The 23,735-nt window shown below is 40.1% G+C and overlaps 1 protein-coding gene across 7 annotated transcripts in view; it reads right to left on the bottom strand.

The window, feature by feature from the left end:
- OLFM4 (olfactomedin 4) overlaps nt 1-23,735 on the bottom strand; it is a 112,823-nt gene that overhangs the window by 7,621 nt on the left and 81,467 nt on the right. For 3 of the 7 annotated variants that reach the window (XM_054056300.1, XM_054056303.1, XM_054056299.1), the window contains 3 exons: nt 10,410-10,562; nt 4,127-4,339; nt 3,024-3,177 (listed from right to left, as the gene is read on the bottom strand). In XM_054056300.1, coding sequence (XP_053912275.1) covers nt 3,024-3,177; nt 4,127-4,339; nt 10,410-10,562 — 520 coding nt within the window. Of the gene's footprint in view, nt 1-3,023; nt 3,178-4,126; nt 4,340-10,409; nt 10,563-14,193; nt 14,272-14,703; nt 14,784-16,974; nt 17,086-23,735 lie in introns of those variants that run through there. The other 4 variants (XM_054056301.1, XM_054056298.1, XM_054056302.1 and 1 more) reach the window with 4 other exon arrangements.

The raw sequence follows: 23,735 nt of genomic DNA, 5'->3' as shown, positions 1-23,735 counted from the left end.
ATGGGTAAATATTTCTTCCCACTGGAGTGGTGAGGAAAGAAATGCCAGGAACTATTGCAGACATAAAATCCAGTGACTATGAGGAGGATTATTAACCATATATTTACTATGCCCCATCATCAGATACTCAGGCACTCACCTCTCCAGTCAGAAAGAAAGGCAAATGGAATCCAGATTTTCTTTCTACTATGTTGTTTGAGAACAGGACTGCTCACTCTGAGAAACACAGCAGCAAAAGCCTTGGGAAACAGAGTCAGAGGGGCTGTGTACTACAGCACTGAGAAGCAAGAATCTTTAATTAAACTTGCCTTTAGACTCATGGTCTTAGACAGCTTGGGGATTAGCCAAGCTCTCTCTAGTTCATACTGCCTACCCAAAATATGCAAGAGAGAGGATGAAGGGAGAAAGAAAACTCGATTTGAAAACAGGACAAAGAGTCAGTTTAATACAAACATTATAAATATAATATGAACTAAAAGCGGGGCAAGGCCAAATGGTTTGGCAAGAATTCAAGGCATTCAAGCTTGCAGAGAAAACATATGGAAATTGTGTTCAAATGTGTAAATGACTACTAGAGTGCTTCAGAGTCCTAGATATGAGCATCCATGCAAAGCCTCCAAAATGACCATCTAGAAAATGCAGCTCTCTCAGATACTTACTCCATCTCCGTAAGCAATAATATCTTCCTACTATTGTTTGTTTTCAGATGCAATCTGCAGGACATGTAATTACTCTACAAAGTTCTCTGCCCACAGAATATTTGCTCCCTGCCAGGCATACAAAGTCAGGATATGCCAGTCCTGCATGGATTAGCAGGAATCTGAGCCTACACAACACCTGGGTTATCTGTGTAGCTGGCTTCTCCCAACAGGCAGGAAACTTGCTGGCTCTCTGCAGTTGCTCTGCCATTCTTTTGTGCCAGCCTCAGCAACAACCCTCGACCTAAATGTGTCCATGACAATGCAACCACACACATCCTCCAACCCCTCCAGCATTCTTGTTGCTGTATGCAGGAGATAAACTCACAGATAAAACCAGAGGATGTTCTCAGCTGATGTCAGTGGTGGTAATTCTCTGGAAGTCAATAAAGCTACCGTTGTTCATACCATCTGGGGTTTTGGCCTTCTAGGTTATTTTCTGCTTTGTGGTTCCCACACAATGCAGTGACATTCAAAGGTGCCCGAGGCAGCTGGCACACCAGTGAGGAATAAGGCGACACTAGAGTAATACCGTTTTGGTCCCAGATAAACTCTATAATTCCCATCATCCACTGAGAAGCAATGCTAAAGAACTCTATTGCAGTCACAGTCCTTCTCAGTTACATTTATACATCCCAGAGCTATCACCCTGCTCTAGGCATGATTTGCCTAATTCTGCACGGAGCTGCACTGTGAAGCACAGACCTCTCTTTTCGACTCTGTGAAACACCCTACAGACGCTCACCCCAACCACTCAGACACGAAAGCAGCCCCTTCCTCCATCACTCACAAAAGGACACAATATTCTTGCTACAGAGCTCAGTATTTCTTCACCAAACAAAGGCTTGCTGAAGGCTTGAAGAGAAAGAGGCTGTTTCTTTCCACACACCATCACTCTCAATAAATCAGTGAAATGCCCTTCGAATACTTATAAAACCTAGCTTTTTTTTTATTGAAACTTTATAAACGCATCCTTAAGGAGCAGAGAAGGACCTTGAGATATGCAGTGCAGGTTTTTGTTTCAGATTTCTCTCCTGCGTGATTCCCCAGATAAGGTGTTTGTGCATCTTGTCAGAGAAGTGCAGTAGCTGCCTGCACCACCATGAAGCCGAAAGCAGACAGCAATATGAAAGGCTACTGCCGCAAGAGAATCTTCTGTTCCTGCCTCTCACCTTTCCAGAGACATTTGACCTAGCCCACCCCAAGGTGATGAGAGGTAAATGCTGGTAGATACAAATCCACAATTCTTGAAAGCAGGACCGTGCTCCTCCTGTTTTATGGGCTACTCTGGATGACAGCTAACCAGCTTACCTGAAAAAGCAGGATCCTTCCCTTGGGAACTGTATACAACAGAGCACTTTCTCTCTTACAATACTCTGTCAAAAGGAACCCCTTGTGTATAAAACACTTAGGGATCAACAGAGTTTTATAAAATCTCATGTCTGTTAGCAAGGCATACCTAAACTAAAGTTTCCTAAATGGGCTGCTTCACTGTGTCACATCTGACTCTCAGCATTTCTCAAACTGTGGTTCACTAACAGTGTGATTTTTTTTTTAACTGAACACACTGTCAACACAAAAATTATTCCAGTTGTAAACTAATTACCACATGCCATGTGACTGTTGATACTTTTATATGTATTGCACTCTGGGAACCAGTGATCTAACCCCCAGAATGTAACCTTTCCTAGTTAATAAAATGGTAAAATGGTAGTTCTGCTGAAATCAGTAATAAAGCTCCCACTTATTTCCTTGAGACCAGAATTTCCCCCAAGATTCTTGACTTTCTGATTCTGAAGAATCTTTTGCCTATGAAGCAAAAGCAATCTTCATGCAAAGCTACCTTCTGGACCTTGCATACTGAAAGCTTTAGCACATCAGCTGTTGTTCATATATTTCCTAAGCAGCATTAGAGCAAAATTACCATGACAGAGGTTACTTTCACGGGAACTACTAAAAATCAAAACTGGTCAGAAAAAAGCAGTTTCCCACCAAAAAAAAAAAAAAAGTTAACTGTTCTTCAAAAATGGTTTTGAAAAAGAAAAAGAGGATAGAGATTCTCTTTTCACACTGCAGGTGAGAGAAAGATTACAACTTTTTTCAGCTGAAAACAGCTACTATTTCTGGAAGAGTTTGTCTCCTGCTCTCATTTTCCTTTTGAACCCATTGACAAAACATTAGGAGCTGTCTGCTCAGTTTTTCAAGAGCTAAGTAGTAGTAGTATGACAATTGTATTTGTAATTTTAACAAAGAGAAATCTGTGCATTTGCTGTTCTATGCATGTATCGTGTTGTTTCCTAGCTGATTTACAAGAGAAATGCTTACCAGGGGGGAAATAAGGAGGTTCTGTAGTTTTGTTTGCACTCTCTTCACACTCTTTCAATCTCGTCTGCAGAGATACAATTTGTTTACGAATTGCAAGGACATTGTTTTTGTCCAGTGACTCTAGTTGATTTACCAGTAGAGTCAGATTTGTGATCTAGAGGGGAAAAAAAAAGAGACAGAGCAAGTTTAAATTTCTATCGACTTTTTTTAGAGATATTTGTAGGCAGGGTTGATCATGCATAGGAGAAGCTACGGAACCGGCTTGAAGAAATATCCCCAAGAATAGACCTTACCCTGCTAGCCTGAACTTTACATTTCCAGCAGAGCTATGTGACCACAAGGAAATTCTTTAACACTCAGTTGTATTTCATAATGCAAAAATATAGCATTATTTTATAAATAGTACAAAACTATCCAGTATGTCTTAGGTAAGTACTACCTATTATACATAAAAAGTACTTATTCCAACCTTACAAAAGGTTGGAATAATTTTATTTGCAAAATTTTATTTGCAAAGATAAATAATGTTCTCTATCACCTACTTGATGATCTACAGGACAACGGAAAAAATGATATTTCACTTTCCATCTGAAGTAATTATTCTCTCTAGGTGAGTGATTAATTACAGTTTTGAAGATGTGATTTATAGTCTGCAGGGAAGGTGATAGTCTTTCTCATTTCTTTATTTCATATTGATTGGGCCACTGCCCTAGCAACCAGAAGTGAATTTTTTAATTATCTAAGTTAAAGTACAGAGGCTTTCAAGCATCGGGGTCTATAAATTAATATTTATTATAATAATTTAATCAGCTCATGTGATTAACACTATGCAAAACTGTTAACTTTCTGACAGATAGTTGGCAAAAATAAAGAATTTCCCATTTGTTTTCATGTTTCTTTGCTTTTCTGTGTCCTATATCAGGAAAAAAAGATGTTAATACCCTTAAGGTCAAGCTTTCTTTTCATTTATGCAGACAAAATGTTAAAATAATTCCCCTGGCTGCAGTAGAGTCCGGCTATATTTCCTAAACCTTGACACTAAAGAAAGAATAAACTAGCTGTATATTTTAACTATCTGTGGCTAATTAAAACTCAAGCAGTACCTCCAAATATATTTGTTCAACGATGACATTGCTTCCAACAAGACTGGATTTCAGCTGAGTGACCAGTCTCTCCAGTTCAAGGATTTCCACTCTCAGTAACTCGAAGTCCAGCTCTGTGAAAGATACACTGCTCTTCTCCATATATTCCACTCTGACGGTTAGATTATGGATTTGCTGCTGATATTGTACAATCAGCTTTGAGTACTTTCTGACCTTAAAGGAAAAAAAAAAAAAGGTATGCATTCAAGCCCAGGTTAGCAAAAAAACCCAAGCTGTTTGACATCTTTATTATATTTTTGAGCACCCATGCATAACTTCCACATACTTGACATATATATGCTTCACATAAACTACATAAATGGAATTCTCTTCACATACATAACAAATGTTAAGTTTAACCCTCATTTATAGCTGGCAGTTCCACAAAGTCCCCTCAGGAATGCCTGGGGATAACTGAAGGCAGAATTTTACTCGTAGTCTTCCTTTTTTTTAATTCTCTGCCAATATTGTCTCTGTGAGATAATTTTATCCTCAGTATGCCAAGAACTTACATTGGTGAAAATTTTGTTAGGAAATCTGCAGTGTATTATGTCACAAAAGCAACCCAAAGAGGCTGCAAAAGATAAAGGATTTCCAAGTTTTTCAACTTAATTTCCTATTAACTCTGAATCCGAATAGGATCTCACCCTATGTACGTTTGAGTTGGGTCAAAATTTGGAAGAAAGGGTTTTGTGTTGGTCTTTGGGAAAGGGGAAATGTTTAAACACGGTGTTAAAAATCAAATCTCTTTTAAATTAAAGTGAAAAATTTATTGCAGGCTTTTGCTACAGTAATTTACATAGTAGCCTTTTCAGCCTTTGAATCATTAAACAGTTGTCCTGATAAATATATTTTCACACATGTATCTGCTGAGGTAAAGGTCACGGCATAAGCATTGTGATGCGGAATGTTAAGAATATTATATGAATTCAGAACTTTGCTTGGAAAATGTTAGTTCCTTGTAATTTAACACTTTGGGAATGATACATAATTTCCTGTATGCTTCATAAAAGTCATGTCTGTTTTCTCCTAAATCAATATAATTATATCACAAAATCTAAGAATTAAGAATACATATAATTAGTTTATTGTACCAGCAACTCCATATTTATACTCTCAGATGGTATTTGTAGTATAAGTCCCTCTCTCTACAGCACTATTGTTTACATAACTTTTACTTCTTTAACCGAAATATTTTTAGTCTACACCATCTCCACCATTCTTGCATTATCTTAACATAAAATGAAAGTCGGCATCTTTCCCCATTGTCACTGGGATGTCCTTTAAAATCCTGTCATGCTGTGAAGACCACGAACTCCCTCTTCTTTTCTGACAGCAGCACCTGGGACAAGGATCCCCGAAAAAAACTCTTATCATGTAATTCCTTTTATTTTTGATTGAATGCATTGTGTTCCAAAGAGAAGGTATGGGAGGATATGCGATTGAATTTCATGAAGGACAGAAAGGATCCTTTAAGATCATAGGATATTCAGTGATGTGGATTAAGGAGAACCATAAGTGAGAGACCCTCTTTTCAAAAACATAATTTTCAGTAGTAGCCTAAATACACCAAATATCTGAAAGAACTCATGACCAAATCTCTGCATGCTCTTACATAACATACACCAAAAACAAGCTTCTCAATCCCTCTCATTTAAATTGGAGTTTGAAACAGATATTCTGCTCTAAATGTGTGCAGCACGACTGAAGTTTCTCTGACATAAACTGGCATGTCTCCATAAGATGTAGCAGAAGCACCTTGACTCATAACACTGATATGACCTGGACCTCTAGACCTCTCAAGTCCAGCCTGGGTAACTTCAGACATAGGAATAACTAAGCTATTTATCACAATTAAGAATAAAAGAACTTAATGGCATATAAAACTCCAACATAGATCCCTGTATCTGGCTGATACAAGAGTCAGCTAGAATCCCTAGTCCTAGCTGTCACCATCATCTCTTCAGGATGGAATGACAGGAAGAACTGGACAACGTTCTTGGAAGAGCCAGATGCAGGTGGACCTCACACTTTCACTGATCATCCAATCAGTTTGAAGTTGGAAGATATGCTCAAAAAAATCTTTGGAAAAAATTCTCCAAAGGTCAGCATTTAAACAGTGTGCCTAGAGTTTATGCAACAAAATCCAGGTGTATATGATTACAGCCTGAGAGATATAAAGTAAGCTCATATCTGAACAAAATTGCACTGCTGTGTATAGCTATATAGATCACAGAGGTATTTGCAAATCTATCTAGGTATTAATAAACTTTCTCACAGTAATACTAATGCTAACACTAACACTGATATTACTAACAATAGTCATAGAATCATAATGCTGCAATACAGACCAAATCTACAAACTACTAAAATGATCAGACTTCTGGAATTAGTCATGGCTACTCATTAGTGAGGAACCTATGAATCCAGATTTTCTCCAGGGTCCTTAGAGCCCGGACAAAATGTCAAGGGCTGGAAGAAGGCATACATAGTTATTTCAGCCCTGATTGCAGAGTGCTACAGGAAACAAACCTAAAGTTCTCCTCCCATATCAGAGGGTTTTCACTCAGTCAACCATCTAGGTCATTTAAGGACATGCCAACAACATCCAGTAGTGTATAGATGAGAGATATCCACACAAGTTGAGCCTGAACTAGCCCCAGCACTTTGCAGTGTTCTATACAGCCACACCAGCATCGCAATGAACTTAAGACGATAGCTCTCCTGGTGAACTGTTTGGACAAATGTAATTTTCTCAGCAGTGCTGTTCTTTTGGATTGTACTACTTTTGCAGACAAATCCAGCATGTATGTCAAGCATTGCAAAGTCCTGTGTGGACATTCCTGCCTGCTCATATCTGGCTCAGGAGTTTCTGTAATTTTGAAATATTACTTGAAAAAGTAGCATGATGTTGCTCTGTTTCTTGGTAGATAGTAATCCTTCTTCTTCTACTGCATCTACCTGCTAGGTACTGGCTGTTGTCTCTTGAAAGATTGGCACAGAAATTCTGTGCATATCCCATATTCAGGGATACAGACCAATAAATGGTACTGATTGCTGCCCCATTTGTTATAAAAGTCTGAAGTACGGTATGATGAGCGCACAAGGCCTGTATCAGCCCTTTATAGGAAGAGAATGGAGCCACGTGAGGCATATGTAGGAAAATCATTCCTCAGTTTCAGTTTTCCCTCCTTTCCAAGCATTGTCACCCTCATGGAATGAAAAGGGCAGGAAAAATCTGCAATGCTCATTTACTGTGTCGTTTACCTGCAACTGGTATTTATCAACACAGGTTTTGCAGCATGCAAACAGACACTTCTCCAGTATGCATTTGGAGAGTGGGGAAGAGGGATCAAAGGTGCAAGGTAGAGACATGAAAGTAAAAAATTGGGAGGACAGAGAGAAGGAAAGAAAGAAGTGACAAAACCAGCAACTGATAAAGTCACTTGGTCCAGGACACTGGCTTTGGGCAGGCCTGACCTCTACAAACCCAGAAGGAGAACAATTGGCAAGCAATCCGCAAGCCAACACTAAGAATTCCACTGCAGGTTAACCTACTTTGAAAACAGCTGTTCTTGGCAGAGAGTAAAGATGCCTTTTTTCTCTCCTGCTTTTCTTACATGAGGATATTGTGGCTGTTATGAGCCAAGTTCTGAAAGGCACTTTCTCTCCTCGGAATGAAGTGCCAATGCATCCCTTTAACAGAGGTGTCCTCTCCCTTTTCCTATTAAGAGGAGCAGCTAATTCCCGCTTTGCTTTGAAAGGTTAATTTTCTTCTGTAATCATCATTATGCTGGCAAATGTGACAGAGGAAAAATTAATCTGGTATTTTCAGCCTACGGTTTGTACTCATTTGGCACATGAGAGCATCTCTTTATCTGTGAGCTTCCTTGCCTGCTGATTCTATAAAAGAAACCCCTTGCTTTTTGAATTAGCTTACAATCAGGCAAAAGGTTAACGATTCAATCAGGTTGTTTATCTGGAACTTCTAACACATGGAAAGCATCCTTAAGAGGGTCCAATCCTGAAACTCTTACTCAGGAAAAGCTCTCATGAGTTTCAAAGGGTGTTTAAGAAGAGTAACTAAAGCATGGGTTCTCAGAGTCAAAAAAAGCAAGCATTCCATAGAAATTTCACACCCAATGGTGAGATCAAGTTATGTTTTAGCATAATTCCCCAGGATTTTGCTCAGGATCATTTCTAAGAATGATCAACAATGAAAACTGAGCTTTTCTCCATTTCATTATTTCCTTATTTCTATGAGGATTATAACGACTAAAGCTATGTATGGGATTGCTTAAGGAGTGGGTTTTTTCCACAATCGGAAAGGTGAAGAATTTTTGTGCATGGAGACTGACGCATGACAAGATCTGAGATTACTTAAATTCAGATATCAATAGGGCAATGCTCTACAGCTTTCTTCTTTCTACAGAAAATCAACATAACTGAGAAATCTTGCACACATGGTGTTGCAGGAAAATGCGATCTGTTCATTTTCATTTCTGACCCAGACTGTCTCTTTGTCTATGTCACACCAAAGTACATGTCAAACTTTATCTAACTAGATGCATTGTAACACTGCTTGGCTGATTGGCCTCGACAGGATGAAATTCAGTGAAGCCTAAGTTAGGTCAAGAATTTTCACTGTCCGCAGCAAGAACTGAAAACCGAGGTCAGTGTCTAAACTGTAATACTCTGCTGGGCACCGAAGGATGACAACACAGTTACACCAGTTGACACCAGCTGGCAACCTAGACAATAAAGTCCACAGTGGGGATTCTGCTTGCCCTGACTTTAGGGGTGAGTATCAGATATAACTCTGGGCACTTAATATTAGGTATCTAAAGTAACCTGTGTCTTTATACGAGCAAAATGCCTGAATTCAATGTAGATTTGAGGTTGTCCACACAGAGAGGTCAAGCAGCATTTAAGATGCTTTGCAGATCTGAACGGGATTAGCAGATAGGTCACACATCCTAAAGGAAACACACACCATTCTGAGGAACATTACCAGTAAGCAGTCTGGTTATAGTAGGGCAAATGACTTCAAAAGGGGGTACACAAACACCTTGAAGAATCACAGCAACTTTTGGGGGCAGGAATCATGCCCGTGATCCTGTCCCAGAGCAATTAGCTTAAAATGCTGGCACTGACCACAGTGGAACAGTATGGGGACCTGAAATCTCTGTGATTTTCATGGATCATTAGCTCTGAGCTACACCTCCATTCTGCAAGGGATCAGGCAACTCCTGTGATTGGAGGCAGTGGGCCTTCTGTCAGCTTGTCCTTCACGTCCCTGCTGACAGCTGACTGTGTTTCATTGTTAGCTCCAGTTCTTTCAAAACAAATTATTTGAACTAAAAGATCTTACCACAGGATCTGCTGCCTGTTGTTGTGTTTTTTATGCACAACTTCTTATCTGTTCTTGATTATACCAGAGGAGGGTTATGAATATTTATGGTTAGAATTTATAATTTAATGCTGTGCCTTTTCTGCTGATTAATTCAAGGACACTTCATTTCTTAAGATGCTTGGTTCCTGAAGAAAACACTTTCTGCTGGACACCTAATCTGACTCCTGAATATTTATCCATTATCAAAAGTCAAATACAGATTTCTGTCTTCACAGGCAGCTTCACCCAGTGCACAGCAGTATGTGTGGGTTTGCTTTAGTTCCTCAAAAAACGGATCTGAATTCATGCAACAAGCAACCAAAGTAGTGTAAGGTGTGTTTGACTTCAACAACAATGCATAATTCAGCAGTCTCACTGCCACGGCTTCAGATGTTGACAAGGAAGATATTTGACTTTTTTTTTTTATAAAATCTCTGCTAGCAGAAGTGAAGGGACAAATATTCACCTAGTTCTTCACTCTGGGCTGCTGTGACCTTTCTCCTCTTTCCCTTCATTTTTCTTGCAATCTGGCTGGCTTCCTATAGCTCTGTGTATCAATCACAAAGCAATAAAACTGAGCTGAAAGAGAAAAAATATAACCATTCTTCCAAAAATACCATATGTCTCTAGCTGTAAAGGCCTAGAAAAGAGACCTAAGGATATTCAAATATGTGACATGCTGCAATGTCTAAGATTTGAGATTTAATCACCCTTCTCCTTGTTCTTTCAGAGCCCTATTTCCTGCTGTTTGAAAGACAGGTTACAGAAATGCCCTGACTGCTGTAGTTTTTCATGGGCAACCATTTTTGGCAAAGATACAACAACTGTATTTATGAGAAAAGAACACCTTACTTGAGAAAGCTCTCTCTCGAATTTCTCCACGAGTGTTGTGGCTATAATTTCCAATTTCTCAGCCTTCTGCACTGGAAAGGTGGTATCTGGCAAGTACACAAAGCACTGACAAGCTCCTTTGTCATCCACAGAGCCGGACGCATTGGCAAAGAGCTGCAATAACAAATCAGTGAGAAAAAAAGTGTCAATATTCTTCTCTGGAATTAGTAGTTAAAGCCTGATGAAAATAAAAGCTGTAACAATCATGAGATCAACAACTTCATTACTAGATAACTTTCACCTTTTTCTTCCAAAGAACTCAAAATGTCTAATAAGTTTTATGACTCAACGCTACAAATCTTTCTGAAAATAGCTAAATATTGCTGTAAAGGTTTTACCATTGGAAGAAACAGAGGCATATAATAGTACTTACTTTCCCGGTCCTGTGGGCAATATTCCTAAGATAATGAAATAACTGTTCCAGCAGATGGAAAAGCACAACAGCAGGAAAATAACTTTGTAAGTTAGGTCTTAGAGTTACTATTCCGTTAATCTGAATTGAATTGATCAGATCATCTACTCATTCCCATCCATAGAGATGAAACCACCAAAACAGAACAAGTAACAGGGGAAGTTTTGAAAAGAAAAATGTTTCATTTCTGGTTCCTCAGTCAGCCCCAACAAATAGACATATGCATTTAATCATACACCACTGAAAGATGACAAATTAAATACACAGGCTGAGCCTAAAGTAGAAATAGTAATTTTGCTACAAAATATTGCACCAACACCAGCACATCACAGCCTGTTATGTTTGTGGGTAGTCTGCAAACCTGTTGCCCATGTCATTAGTATGAATCACCCTGCCCTGGCTATCTGCATGTTTAAACCATCACCATCAGAGCAATATATATGGTATATGGAAAGGTCAGGGCTGGCAATTCATGACCTTGTCATAATTTACAGACAAAGCACATCGTTTTCTATAAACACTGGGCTGAATACTGAGCGTCTTTGAAGAAGTTCTTTTTTGTTTGTACATAAAACATTTCCCAGTTCATAAAACTATCGCAAATTTATTAATAAAGAAATTTGAAGTTGCTTTAAAATATTCTGGCACACACTTCTATGCTGCTGCATATTTTAAAACTAGAAGCTTGCTCTTTAAACATTCTTTTTTTCTATAATGTCTCCTCCTGCCTTGCAGGAATGCCAGTTATTCATGCATTTTCTCTTTCTCTCTCCCTCTTAAAAACAAACAAGGAAACAACACTACTATCTACTGAAAACTGACATTTCAGTACTTCTTCCCTCACATTTTCACAGTGATTTCAACTAAATTCCTTAGTGGTAAACCAGCCCAGAACATGTAGACATGGCCAGTAGCAAAGCTGTTGTGATCTACAAGCCCAAGAAAAGAACAGCAGAGAGCCAAAATGATCCCAGTTCACACTTCTGGTAACCTCTTTAACACAGCCATAAAAAACAGCACACACTTCATTTTGAAAGAGCATTAAAAAAACATTTTATCTGTGTTATTCAAGCACCATGGGCCTTAAAATTTCACTTATAAACAGACTGCTGAAGACATTTAACATGAAAAGAAGTAGAGAAGTATCTCATGGTATTCCAGAATGTCCCAGCACTTAATATCCATTGATTTTCCTGCTAGGTAGGTTACCAAAGCACTTCTGAATATCCCACTGAGAATATGCTGCAAGTTTCCATGTACTGTTGAAGATATACTTGTTGGTATCTGAACTACTACGAGAAATAGGTTCCTAAGTCACTTGGATGTTTCTGCACCTCTGAGTCCTCTGCATGTGGGCGTGACTGGGATGGAAAGTTACTTGGCAATAACAAAGAAAACAGACCGGGAAACAAAAAAATAGAAGAAACGAAGCTGGCTTAGTGAGCACATGGGACTTTTGATAAGACTGTTGTGCACTGGCATGCTAATTTTTGTGTAGAAGATATTGTATTCTACGCCTTCTGTGTATAACACAAATATAATATACATATGTATATGTATACCAAGAGACAGTATAATATACATAGTGTAGCATAATATGTACTGTACATACATATGTTTCCATACATAGTATAGTGCAAATTACACTCTGTATACTCTGCTATAAACTACAATCCTGACTATATACAGCCATCAGTTTGTCTAGAGGGACCATGCTTACTCCATGTGCTAAATAAACCATTCATGAATATATTCAGATGATCTCCCAAAAAAAATCCAAGTTGTGCATTTAAACTCCCTATTTTAAACAATCATTATATTTTAACATTTTTGTTATGAGAGAGCCTTTAATTGAAGGCAGAGCTTCATTGCAGTAAGTGCGGCTTATATCTAAGCCAAGAAACAGTTTCCCCAAAGGAGCAAATAGCCTGAGCGGACAGAGCTGCTTCCATTCTTCCATTAACATTAGAAACATTTGGATCGTGATGTTCATGAGACCAAGAAGCGTTGCTTAGTTAAAAGTCCCTTGGGCCAGTAAGTGTTTCAATCAAGATGTTATACCAATGAAATGATAACCATATAACAAAAATATCTTCCCTTGTCCTGTACAGAAATGCACAAGACAATCTATTACTTTTGATAGAGTTGTATGTTTTTAAAGTTTAATAATTTACACTGAATGCTTGAAAGAGAGCAAACGGTCCAGGCCTACAGCAAGGACTTGACAGTAACATTTCTCTCCATGAAATTAAGCTGTGACATGCTATGAGAAATATTCCTTTTCCATATCCCTTCAGTTTAAGAAAGGAAGTAGAAGCCAGCAGGTACTTGATTTTCTGAAAACCAGGAAATAGATTCAGCTGCCTAAATGTGGACTTAATGTTACATCCTCAAAACAGCCTAGCCATTTAAATTACATGGCAGGGACAGAGTCTACATCAGCTGGGCAAGGATATTGATGAGAATTGGGTCCTGCTACTGCTGCTGAGACTTAGAGAGGTAAACGTAACTGCATTTAACTTTCTAAATTTTCAACTAGAGTCAGAGGCTTGACTCTCTTTCAGAAGACATCCCTCCACACACCCCATGTGCTACACTGGGCCAGCCTGGACACCAAAGACTTGCCATCAAGCTGTCTACCATCTCTGACCTGATCGGGAGCTGTTTCAGACAAACTCTGTTCTTTATATTTAGGTTACAGGACCATTCAGAACAAGTGTATCCCATTGCATCTGCTCCAAAGCAAATGTATTATTAAGCAGTCACTAATAGAAAAAGGAAATGAAACCAGATCCTGAAATCTCCAGACCATGGACTTGAGCATTGTACCAGAAGGCATGGAAACCAGATTCAAGTCCTTCAATCTGCAAATAGTGTAATAAAATTTGAGCTAAGTAGTATAGGAAGAATCAAGATTTGCTCACCCCCAGCAATGACAAGTGGGCACTTCTCAGAATATAGTTTCAAGACCACGCTTTGGTTTACGTGGGAAGACAGAGCTTAAAAGAAGCCTTCCCCTTCCTACAGCAAGGGTGTAACCACCAAACTGTTTGGTAGATTGCTATTTCATGTCTGGAGTCCAGTTCAGTAGTCACAAGAGCAATTACAGAGCTCTGGATGTGAAGGACATGGCAGCAGCACTGGTGATTTGGGGAATTTGCTGCTGCCTAAAATACCAGATACACATCACTTTAACAGCTTTTCCTGGACAGCCTAACTGATGAACGTGTAGCAAGGTTAAATCTGAGTCACTGTTTAACATCCAAAAAGTGGGACACAAGTTCCTAATTTTGTTTATTTCTGGACTTTACTGAAGAACAGTATTGGTCATACCTCTGGAGAACCATGCAGGCCACCAGCTGTGTTGCCAGGCTGAATCAGAGATGGAAGTGTGGCACCAAGATGAGGAATCTAAAAAGCAAAGGAAAGTCTTTTTTGGAGTAAATTTCTACATGTGGTACTGTCCTTTTCCCACCAGGTAGCTCCCTTCCTACAGCTTCAAAGCACTTTGATTTTATTATGGAAGCCATCCCTAGCAATGGTAAAATTAACTGGCTTTTCTGATCTGCAGCTGAGGCAACTCAGTTTCCCCAGGCGCAGTGTCACTTCATAGACATCTCTCCCTGAAGAAAGGCTCTGCATGACCAGTTCAAGGCAGGGGTTGCTCAGCCTATCTGGGATATGTGAACTACAGCTCTGACAAGCAGCTTTTTCCCAGACAGCCTAACTGATGAACGTGTAGCAAGGTTAAATCTGAGTGACTGTTTAACATCCAAAAAGTGGGACACAAGTTCCTAATTTTGTTTATTTCTGGACTTTACTGAAGAACAGTATTGGTCATACCTCTGGAGAACCATGCAGGAAACCATTTGTGCTGCCAGGCTGAATCAGAGATGGAAGTGCGGCATTGAGATGAGGGACCAAAAAAGCAAAGGAAAGTCTTTATCAGTGTGAATTTCTGCATGTGGCCCCGTCCCTTTCCCACCAGTTAGCCCCCATCCTGCAGCTTCAAAGCACTTTGATTTTATTATGGGAGCCATCCTTAGCAACTGTAAAATTAATTGGCTTTTCTGATCTGCTGCTGAGGCAACTAAGTTTCCCTGGGCACAGTGTCACTTCATAGGCATCTGTTCCTGAAGAAAGGCTCTGCGTGACCAGTTCAAGGCAGGGGATGCTCAGCTTGCCCAGGAGGTGTGAACTGGTCCTCTGACACGCAGCCCTGGCAGATTGCATGGCAGTCTAAAATGACAGTACCGTGCTCCCCTGCCCTAAATCTGGAGACTACTCTCCTCCTGGCAGGGACATCCGCTCTTTACCACTCCTCTCGACACCAGACTCGCTGCCCCTTTCACGCCAAGCTGTCAGGCTGTGATGGCTGGAGCACGCATCCTGCTCTGCTACTAACACTACGGGACAGGGGAAGCCTCCTTCCGTGGGAGGGAGCACTTGCGGGAGATGCCACGCTGCCAGGGATATAGCCAGGTCCACCTTGGGAGTCTTTAATGTTGTAAAAATATATATCCCCTTTAACTTTTATCTCTGGCTGGAACCTGCCTTCCTGTCACTGCATGGAGAATCGGTGTCACCCTGACACTGTACTCTGTGTCCTAAAGGTCTACTGTGTCTCCATGCGGTGTGGAGAGCACAATGCATCGCCGTGATACAGCTCTCCATCTCACCAAAACCTGTGCCAAAATTGGAACTGAAGCAAGACACCTTCAATGTCAAATGGCGTAACAGAGCATCTAATGATCTTCCCCCACAACAGGACCCCTACCCCTGGGTCTTTCTACATTTATCAAATGCCAAGCAGAACCTATTCCCGAGGCAGGGAATGGTGTGGAAATCCAAATGGTCAGCAAAGGGCAGGTCTGTTTAAAGGCACAGAGTAAACAAGCTTTTGTGGGACATTTTGTCAAATAAACCCATCTGAACAAGCATTTGTGTGCTTACATGATTACATGGAACACGGAGGGCAGGGGAGCAGCTAGAAGCAATTAACAGTATTAGGGCAGAAAGCATCACAAATGGTGTAAATACACAAACTGGGGACTAGCTTGAAACTAAGCAGGCTGAGGAGAAATGTCTCCTGTATTAAGATTTCTACTCTCAGCTTATTAACATATATTTACAACTCCGTCTTGACTTTTGCAGCTTTCCGCTGCTTGAGCAGATAAATGCACCATCCCAAGAGATGTTAACTTCACTGCCTGAATCCATAGCGCTCCCAAAATTCAAAAAATATAACTAGGGGTGCACAGGATTTTTCTGGTTGGTGACTAAATCATACAAATCAGGAAGAGTCATTAGGAGCCAAAATGCGTGGGGTCTTTTCCCATACTTTAAATAAAAATACCAAAATAAAAAATACCAAAAGGCAGTCACTTTTGTTCAAATAAAATCAAAATACTTTGTTTCATTTTGAAGAGCTTTTAAGCTCTTTTTCTTCTGATAACTTAAGCACAATTTAAAATTTGAAAAGAATGAGGCAATACAAAATCAAAACAAGTCTTTCATTAACATGATTTGTACTTTTTTTTTCTCCAAGTTTTCTTTTCCCCCATCCTGGATTTGTTGGTTTGGGTTTTTTGTTTTTGTTTTTTTTTATTGATTAATAGCTTTGATTCAAACTAATCTCTTGTCCAAATAGATACAGTTTCATGGGGAAAAGAGGAGTGCCCCCCCAAAAAAACACTCATCATGGCTTTCATATGCCTGGTCAAAGAATATGACAACAATCATGCAGCTGGGAAAGCCCCCATCTTCCAACTCCATCTACATCAAAGATGTGGTTCTTCTCCTGGTATAAGCCCTTGCTAACTAATTAGAAGTTACACAGAGTATTTAACATCCACTCAGATTCTCACTGGGAGTTGCACTCATTAACCAAAGGCAGAATCTGATTTTAAACCTGTGCCTCACTTTTATATTTATTACTCTGTCTCTATACATTAGTTGAGGGGAGGATGGAGGAATACTTTAAACCTTCTCCATGCAGAGATCTCAACATCTGTCAAATAATTTTCCAGTAACCTTAAAAGATTTTTCAGCAATCTAAGTTACATGAGGAGATAAGAAGGCACCAAAGTTCAGGTTATGAGACCCCCATCTTACCACTTCTGTTGTTGCCATTGTTCCAGTCAGAGCAGTCATGCTTTGCATGAGGAGCAGCACAGCCACCTGTGTGTGCTTCATCTTCTCTGTCAGCAGATGTGACAGCATAGGAATAAGGGAGATCTTTTATAGTCAAGTCTGGGGATTTCCCTAACCAGATCTTAAGGAACTTGCACGATATTTTTTTAAGGTTTTGGAGAAGTGATGTCATGAAGTCATATAATAATAGGTGCCAAATAATAACATGCAAAGAACATACAAGTTACTCACCATCAGAAATTAACTATACCCAATTTCCTAACGGGAACGTTTTCCCTTATGGTGCATTATCTTATCTAAGTCTTGTTATGTGGAACGTTGTGTGCTTATTTGCTAGGACAGGTAGGTAAACATTTCCTCCTACTGTAATTTAACTACAACATTTTTTATAGAACCCTTTTAAGTTATGCAGACACTACAGGTTTATGTAGCATTTACTACTTCTTATAGGAACAGAGGCAAGCAGGTCACACACAAGAAACTTCCTCCCCTTATTTCAAAGGGCTAACAGACCTTTGACATAAGTAGACCTCTCTTCAGCTTTTCAGTTCCCTCAGCTCTCAAATAGAACAGGTGGGACACAGACCATCTCACCCCATTTCCCTTCCAGTAAGCTTATGTCTTGTACATTAACATTATGTACCCATTAATGCTTACTCGTGCATTAACACTGTGTACCCATCAATGCTTACTCACTTGCTCTCTTTTCATGGAACTAGATGCCACCTGACCACAATGATTCACCATCCTGCCTCTATCGCACAGATCCAGAGAGAGATAAAAAAAGGTCAGAGGCAATATCTAGTGTGACCCTCACACTCTCCAGCTGTACCACACTTTGGTGTGACAGGCAGTGATTTGTGTCCAGTTCCCAAGGAACTCCTCCACAGGAGCTCCACACTTTCAACAAGCCACCACCTTGGTGGAGCCAGCTACAAGCGTCCACTTGGAGGAAGAGAAATTAAAATTTCTCTCCAGGCTTTTGTGGATCACTGGGAAAATGAGCTTGACGTTTGGGAGGAAAGTTCTAGCTGGGACTAAGGGGATGGCCATGTCTGTGCACTTGTGAAAGAAGTCCAGAAGTCCCTAGAGCAAAATATTTCACCTCTGGTCCCTTCCTGTCTCTATATCAACAATACAGCTTTTGCCCTTTCCTTCATCATTTTGTCAGACTTATTTCTTCTACTGGCTCAGCAGCAAATGGCTGCAGTTATGTGTAAGTGGAGAAAGTGGAAACCCTTATTCCCCTCCAGTGTTTTAGGGCAGAGGTAAGAGCAGGAACAGCAGTAATTCTGAGGAGCAGCACTTATGAACAGCAGTACTGCCTCATACAAAACCAGTCTCTCAGCTGAAGAACTCAGAAGGCTTTCTTGTGTTCCCATAGCACTGTGAATTCCAGGTAGCAAACTGGAAAGCTGAGGCCTAGGGCAAATCCATACTAGAAAACTCTTCAGAGCAGTGAAATCCATTGGGGTGACGCGTTTTTACCACAGCTTCACATAAGCATAAGCCTCCTGACAGATTCATAAGGCCGGCAGCAGCATACTTTTTGAAGAGTAACTCATTTTGTAGGGAACGGATATTATATGTTCTTGCAAAACCACTCTTTTTTTTCAGAGTAGAAGCTACATCTCCACTGGAGGACTTAATGGCCAATAATTCAACTAAAGATAGACAAGCCTTGGAAGGTATGTGATAATGTCTAAGCAAAAGGAACCAGAGCCATGGTGGTAGAGCAAGAAAACGAATGCAAGTGTCTTCCTTCCAGGTTATAGCAGTCTACTTTCCTGGGATAAATCACAGTACTTTCAAGGGAATTGAGAGGCTGGAGCTGTAATTACAGTATCTTTGTAAGGGCTCAAGCCCTGAGTTCTAGTCCAAGAAGAGCAGACTGGCACGCATTAGAGCCGCTATAGGCTATCAGCTATTCTCTGAACTGTAAGAAAATCACTTTGGCCACTCCAGAGCAGAATTCAGATGCAAATCAGCACATACATATTGCAGGTAACTGGCAAGCCTAAGGTGCCCATCAAGTTAACTCTCCATTTTTCTTTCAACTTGTGATGTTGCATAATTACCACTTCCTTCCAGAGAATCATAGAATCATTAAGGTTGGAAAAGATGTCTAAGATCATCAAGTAAAATCATCAGACCAACACCACCATGCCTACTAAACCACATCCCCAAATGACATGCCTACACGTTTTTTGAACAGCCCCAGGGATGGCAAATCCACCATTCCCTTAGGAAGCCTGTTCCAATGCTTAGCCACTCTTTTAGAAAAGAGTTTTTTCCTAATATCCAATCTAAACCTATCTTGATGCAATTTGAGGCCTTTTCCTCTCATCTTATCGCTGGTAATAAGGTCTCCCCTCAGCTTCCTCTTCCCTAGATTAAACAATCTCAGTTCCCTCAGGTACCCCTCATAAGACTTTTTCTCCAAACCCTTCACCAGCTTCATAGCCCTCCTCTAGAGAGACTCCAGCACCTCAATGTCCTTCTCGCATTTGAGGGGCCAAAACCTGAACACAGTATTTAAGGTGCAGCTTCACCAGTGCGAAACACAGGGGCAAAATCACCTTCCTGTTCCTGCCGGCCACGCCATTTCTAATACAAGCCAGGATGCCGTTGGCCTTCTTGGCCACACTGCTGGTTCATGTTCAGCTGGCTGTTTACCAGCAACACCAGGACGTTTTCCCACTGGGCGGCTTTCCAGCCATTCTTCCCCAGGCCTGTAGCATTGCATGGGGTTGTTGTTACTGAAGTGCAGGACCCAGCACTTGGCCTTGTTAAACCTCACACAACTGGCCTTGGCCCACCGATCCAGCTTGCCCAGGTTCCTCTGCAAAGCCTTCCTGCCCTCGAGCAGATTGACACTCTTGCCCAATTTGGTGTCATCTGCAATCTTACTGAGAGAGCACTCAATCCCCTCAGCCAGATCAATTATAGAGACACTAAACAAGACTGAACCCAAAACTGAGCCCTAAGGAACACCACTTGTGATCAGCCCCAAAGCGGATTTATCTCCATTCACCACGACTCTCTGGGTTCAGCGAGCCAGCCATTTTTTTACCCAGCAAAGAGTACACATACATAAGCCATGGGCCGTCAGATTCTCTACAAGAATTCTGTGGGAGACACTGACAAAGGCTTTACTAGAGTCCAGGTAAATAACACCCATAGCCTTTCCCTCATCAACCAAAAAAGCCTGCTTTTCCCATCCTCTTTTTCAGAGTGAACCAACTGATTTTCTCCATACAAAACCAAGGGAAGTCTTGGAAACAGATCACTCCTTATCAACCCTGCCTCTTCCTAACTAGTCCTATACTAGGTCTTATACTGAAAAAGAACTGCCATAAGCGCTCCTGGCACAAAAAAAACATTAAAAAATAAAAAAATTAAAAAAAAAAAAAGGCAACCTGAGAGCCAAAGGGCCCAGAACGGATCCAAGGGCAAGTGGGCAAGTGTTTCATCTTGTGGATACAAGGGAAACCGCCAGCCTGCTGTAAAGGAGCCAGCTCTGAGCAGGGTGCAAACAGGCCATTTCTTTTCCTGTGAATCAGGCACCGTTCCCAGGGGTGGGTACATTTAGCATAACAGACACAGTCTCAATGGAAAACTTTGCACAGAGAATTATGGAAACCGATCTGACAGTACAGATGCATCTGTATGTATTGAGACCCCAAACTCTGCGTCCATGCAGCAACACCTTAGCAGCCTGCAAACTTCCTGAAGGCACTCGGCTATGATATGTAGAAGCCCACTGGCCCTGCTAGGGCACCTGGAGTCTTGCTGGCTACAGAGAGAGCAACCTAGCAGCACACGTGGCCGCACTCACAGGCTCCAGTGCATAGCAAGCAAATGCAGTTTTGTGGAATCAGTATAGGCAGCCTCTGTGTTTGGAGCCCAGATCTCTAATCAGGAGAAAAAAGTTTTACACCTGCCAGAGCCTGGTACTGATAATCACTAACAAAGCACAATAGTTTCTCAACAGTTTTTCTTTTATGCTTAAAAGCCAATTCCAAGATAGGAAGTAAATATTAGCTAAGTAATGATAGTTAATCAGTTGCTTTGGCAGTTTTTCCTGTATTTCTGTTTGCACATGACCTCCCAGAGACAATGGGGACCTACATCTTTATTCCAATTCAAAGCAGAATCATTACTAAATAAACACATCTTCTTTAGGTATATGTAGAGTCCTTCTTTTGAAAAGTTGGACTCACTGTCTGCATTTTAGAGGAGAGAAACTTTAATTATATATCATAGAAGAAGGCTGTAATTATTTAGGAATTTCCATTTAGGAAAAGAACAAAATACAAGGCTTTTCTGTTTGTAGATCTGTACCCATTAATACTTCCTTGTTGTGCAATAGACCTATTGGGCAATCCAGGGCAAAATCCCTGGGGTACAGACCTTCTCTTTAATTTCAGTGAGACTTATACGTCCAAATATCTTTGCAAAAAAACTCTTTGTTCCTCAAAGGTCTGTTTAGCAGAGCCCTTCTAAAACCCAACCTAACTTAGCCAATGTGTTTATTAAAGCAGAGATTATTGTGACTATTATTCAACAGAAGGAGAGGTGATTCAGATCATCTGCTCTCTAAAGTTGCTGGTTCTATCCAAATTTATTGGAATCAAGTATTATTTTATCATGCCTGATGGTCTGAACATAGCCCTCTACATCTCCCATCTATATTTGGAAAACACAGTATTTCCCTGTCTCAGAGGCATGTTTTGAGATTAGATGCATTAACAAGAGTAACAGGCACTCAACTATATCAGGAAGAGGTATCACATTAAGCATGTAGAAACAAAGACAAAAGAAAGGATGTAACTTGTCTCAGCTTAGTAGGAAAATGATGGTATGAAGATTTGAATGCTAGTTATGTATCTTTGTTGTATTTATCAAATAATCATCAACTAAAATATTTGTTCTAGCTGATGTGACATTTCCAAATTCTCTCTGAACTCTTCTGGATGTTCCCAAACAAGTGTATGGCTTACCCTTTCTTAAAACAAAAACAAACAAAAAAAAAAGAGAGAAAAAGAGAAAAAAAAAAGAAGAATATCTAAAATGGGGTGTATCATCTAATCGTGCTAGCTTGACAGAATGGTTCAGGCAGAAAGTACTACACTGCACATTACATTTTGCAAGTCTAATGTAAAAACGTTTCTACTCTTTGCCTGCAGACGCGATAAGACTCTGAGCCTTGTGGAATCAGCATTCCAGTGCATGTCGTCCAGTACCTTGTATACTGTGGATTTAGCAAAGCTTGCCTAAAGCTTTTTAAATCCCACCTCCCACCAAACTATGTATTTCTGAAGTAAAGCCAAAAAGATGGAGAAAATATTAATGCAAATTCATCCTGTGATACAAGAACAGAACAGCTAAATATTCCTTTTTCTCCCAAAGATGGCTGCAAAACGATTCTTCCCAAAACTAACCAGTCTGGGATTCTTTGGGTTTAGAATCATCCAGTAGTTAAACAAGGAAGTTAGGTTGGGCAGTTCTCTTAGGTAAGACGCGGTACAACAACTGACATCAGGAAATCCTACTGTTTCACAATATCAATGTCCAACATAGGTCTGTTCTGCTCTGCTAATCTCTTTATAAATTACTTGCACTTTTTCCCCCCGGAGTGATTCACATTCTTATGCAATATATTTTGGTGTCATCTATCATAATGCCCATCTTTTTGGAAGACATTATGCAAATACTTTCATTTAATCCCTTTATCAGTAGTATGTCAGGTTAGTGTTTTAAAATCCATCCCTCTGGGTCATGTCCAAAATAAGAAAGTGTATGAGAAATATTAATACCTGGTTTAGAAAAAGGTGTTAGTAAAGGTTAGCCTCAGTTTTCTGAGACTGTATGAAAGAGATGTCTTCATGCACCGGAATGAAAAACTGAGTACTATTTGCAGACATGGCAACATTTCCTTTACATCTTTAAAAATGCCACCAAAACAAACTGAGATGCAAAGGAAAAAAAAATACCCATAATGTCAAAGAAAGACCTTTACAAAGAAAGACATAAGAAGAAGACTGCAGGTGAGCTACACATGAGACAGAAGGATGAGAAATGATCAGCCATGAAACATACATGAAACATGGACAGCAGTATCATAATATGCTGGGGTGGTGGGGAAGAATGAAATCCCATTACAGAGACACTTAAGGAAAAACAATAACTGCTTCATTAAAAGAAACAAGAACAAAAACAAAGAGTAGGGTATATTCGAACAGCATGGCAAAGAAAGGCAGAAGAAAACATCTGGGAGAAGAAGTGTCAGAGGGCAGTTGGTCTAGGAAAGAGGTGTACAATCGCATTTGGATTATCAGAGATTTACATGGACAGCTAGCCACACATACAAAGGCAGGAGAAACATATATGCAAATGCTTCTAAAGAAGAAAGAATAATTTTTCAATAGCCTGGAGCAATGACAAGACAGGGGTCATATTATTGCTGACAACAGATAACTTCTTCTTCAAAAGGCATCTTGGAAACAGAGCCAATATAACACTGAAAAAAATTATTTACTTTGGCATTATATTGTGGACAAATTGATTTTCAAAAGTAAAAGTTGACACACAATTAGGAAAGACCCCAACCTAACAATGGTTGTCTTCTAATCTGAGAAGCTATTTGTTTAGCGCTTCAGTACACTGCAGTCAAAACTCTGTCTTTCATTTAGTTCCTGTCTCATCCCCTAAAAGCACAT

Source organism: Cuculus canorus, chromosome 1 (assembly GCF_017976375.1).
Source record: "Cuculus canorus isolate bCucCan1 chromosome 1, bCucCan1.pri, whole genome shotgun sequence".
Lineage (NCBI taxonomy): Eukaryota > Metazoa > Chordata > Aves > Cuculiformes > Cuculidae > Cuculus > Cuculus canorus.
The sequence above is the reverse complement of the archived record's forward strand: the minus strand, read 5'-3'. Positions and strand labels throughout refer to the sequence as shown.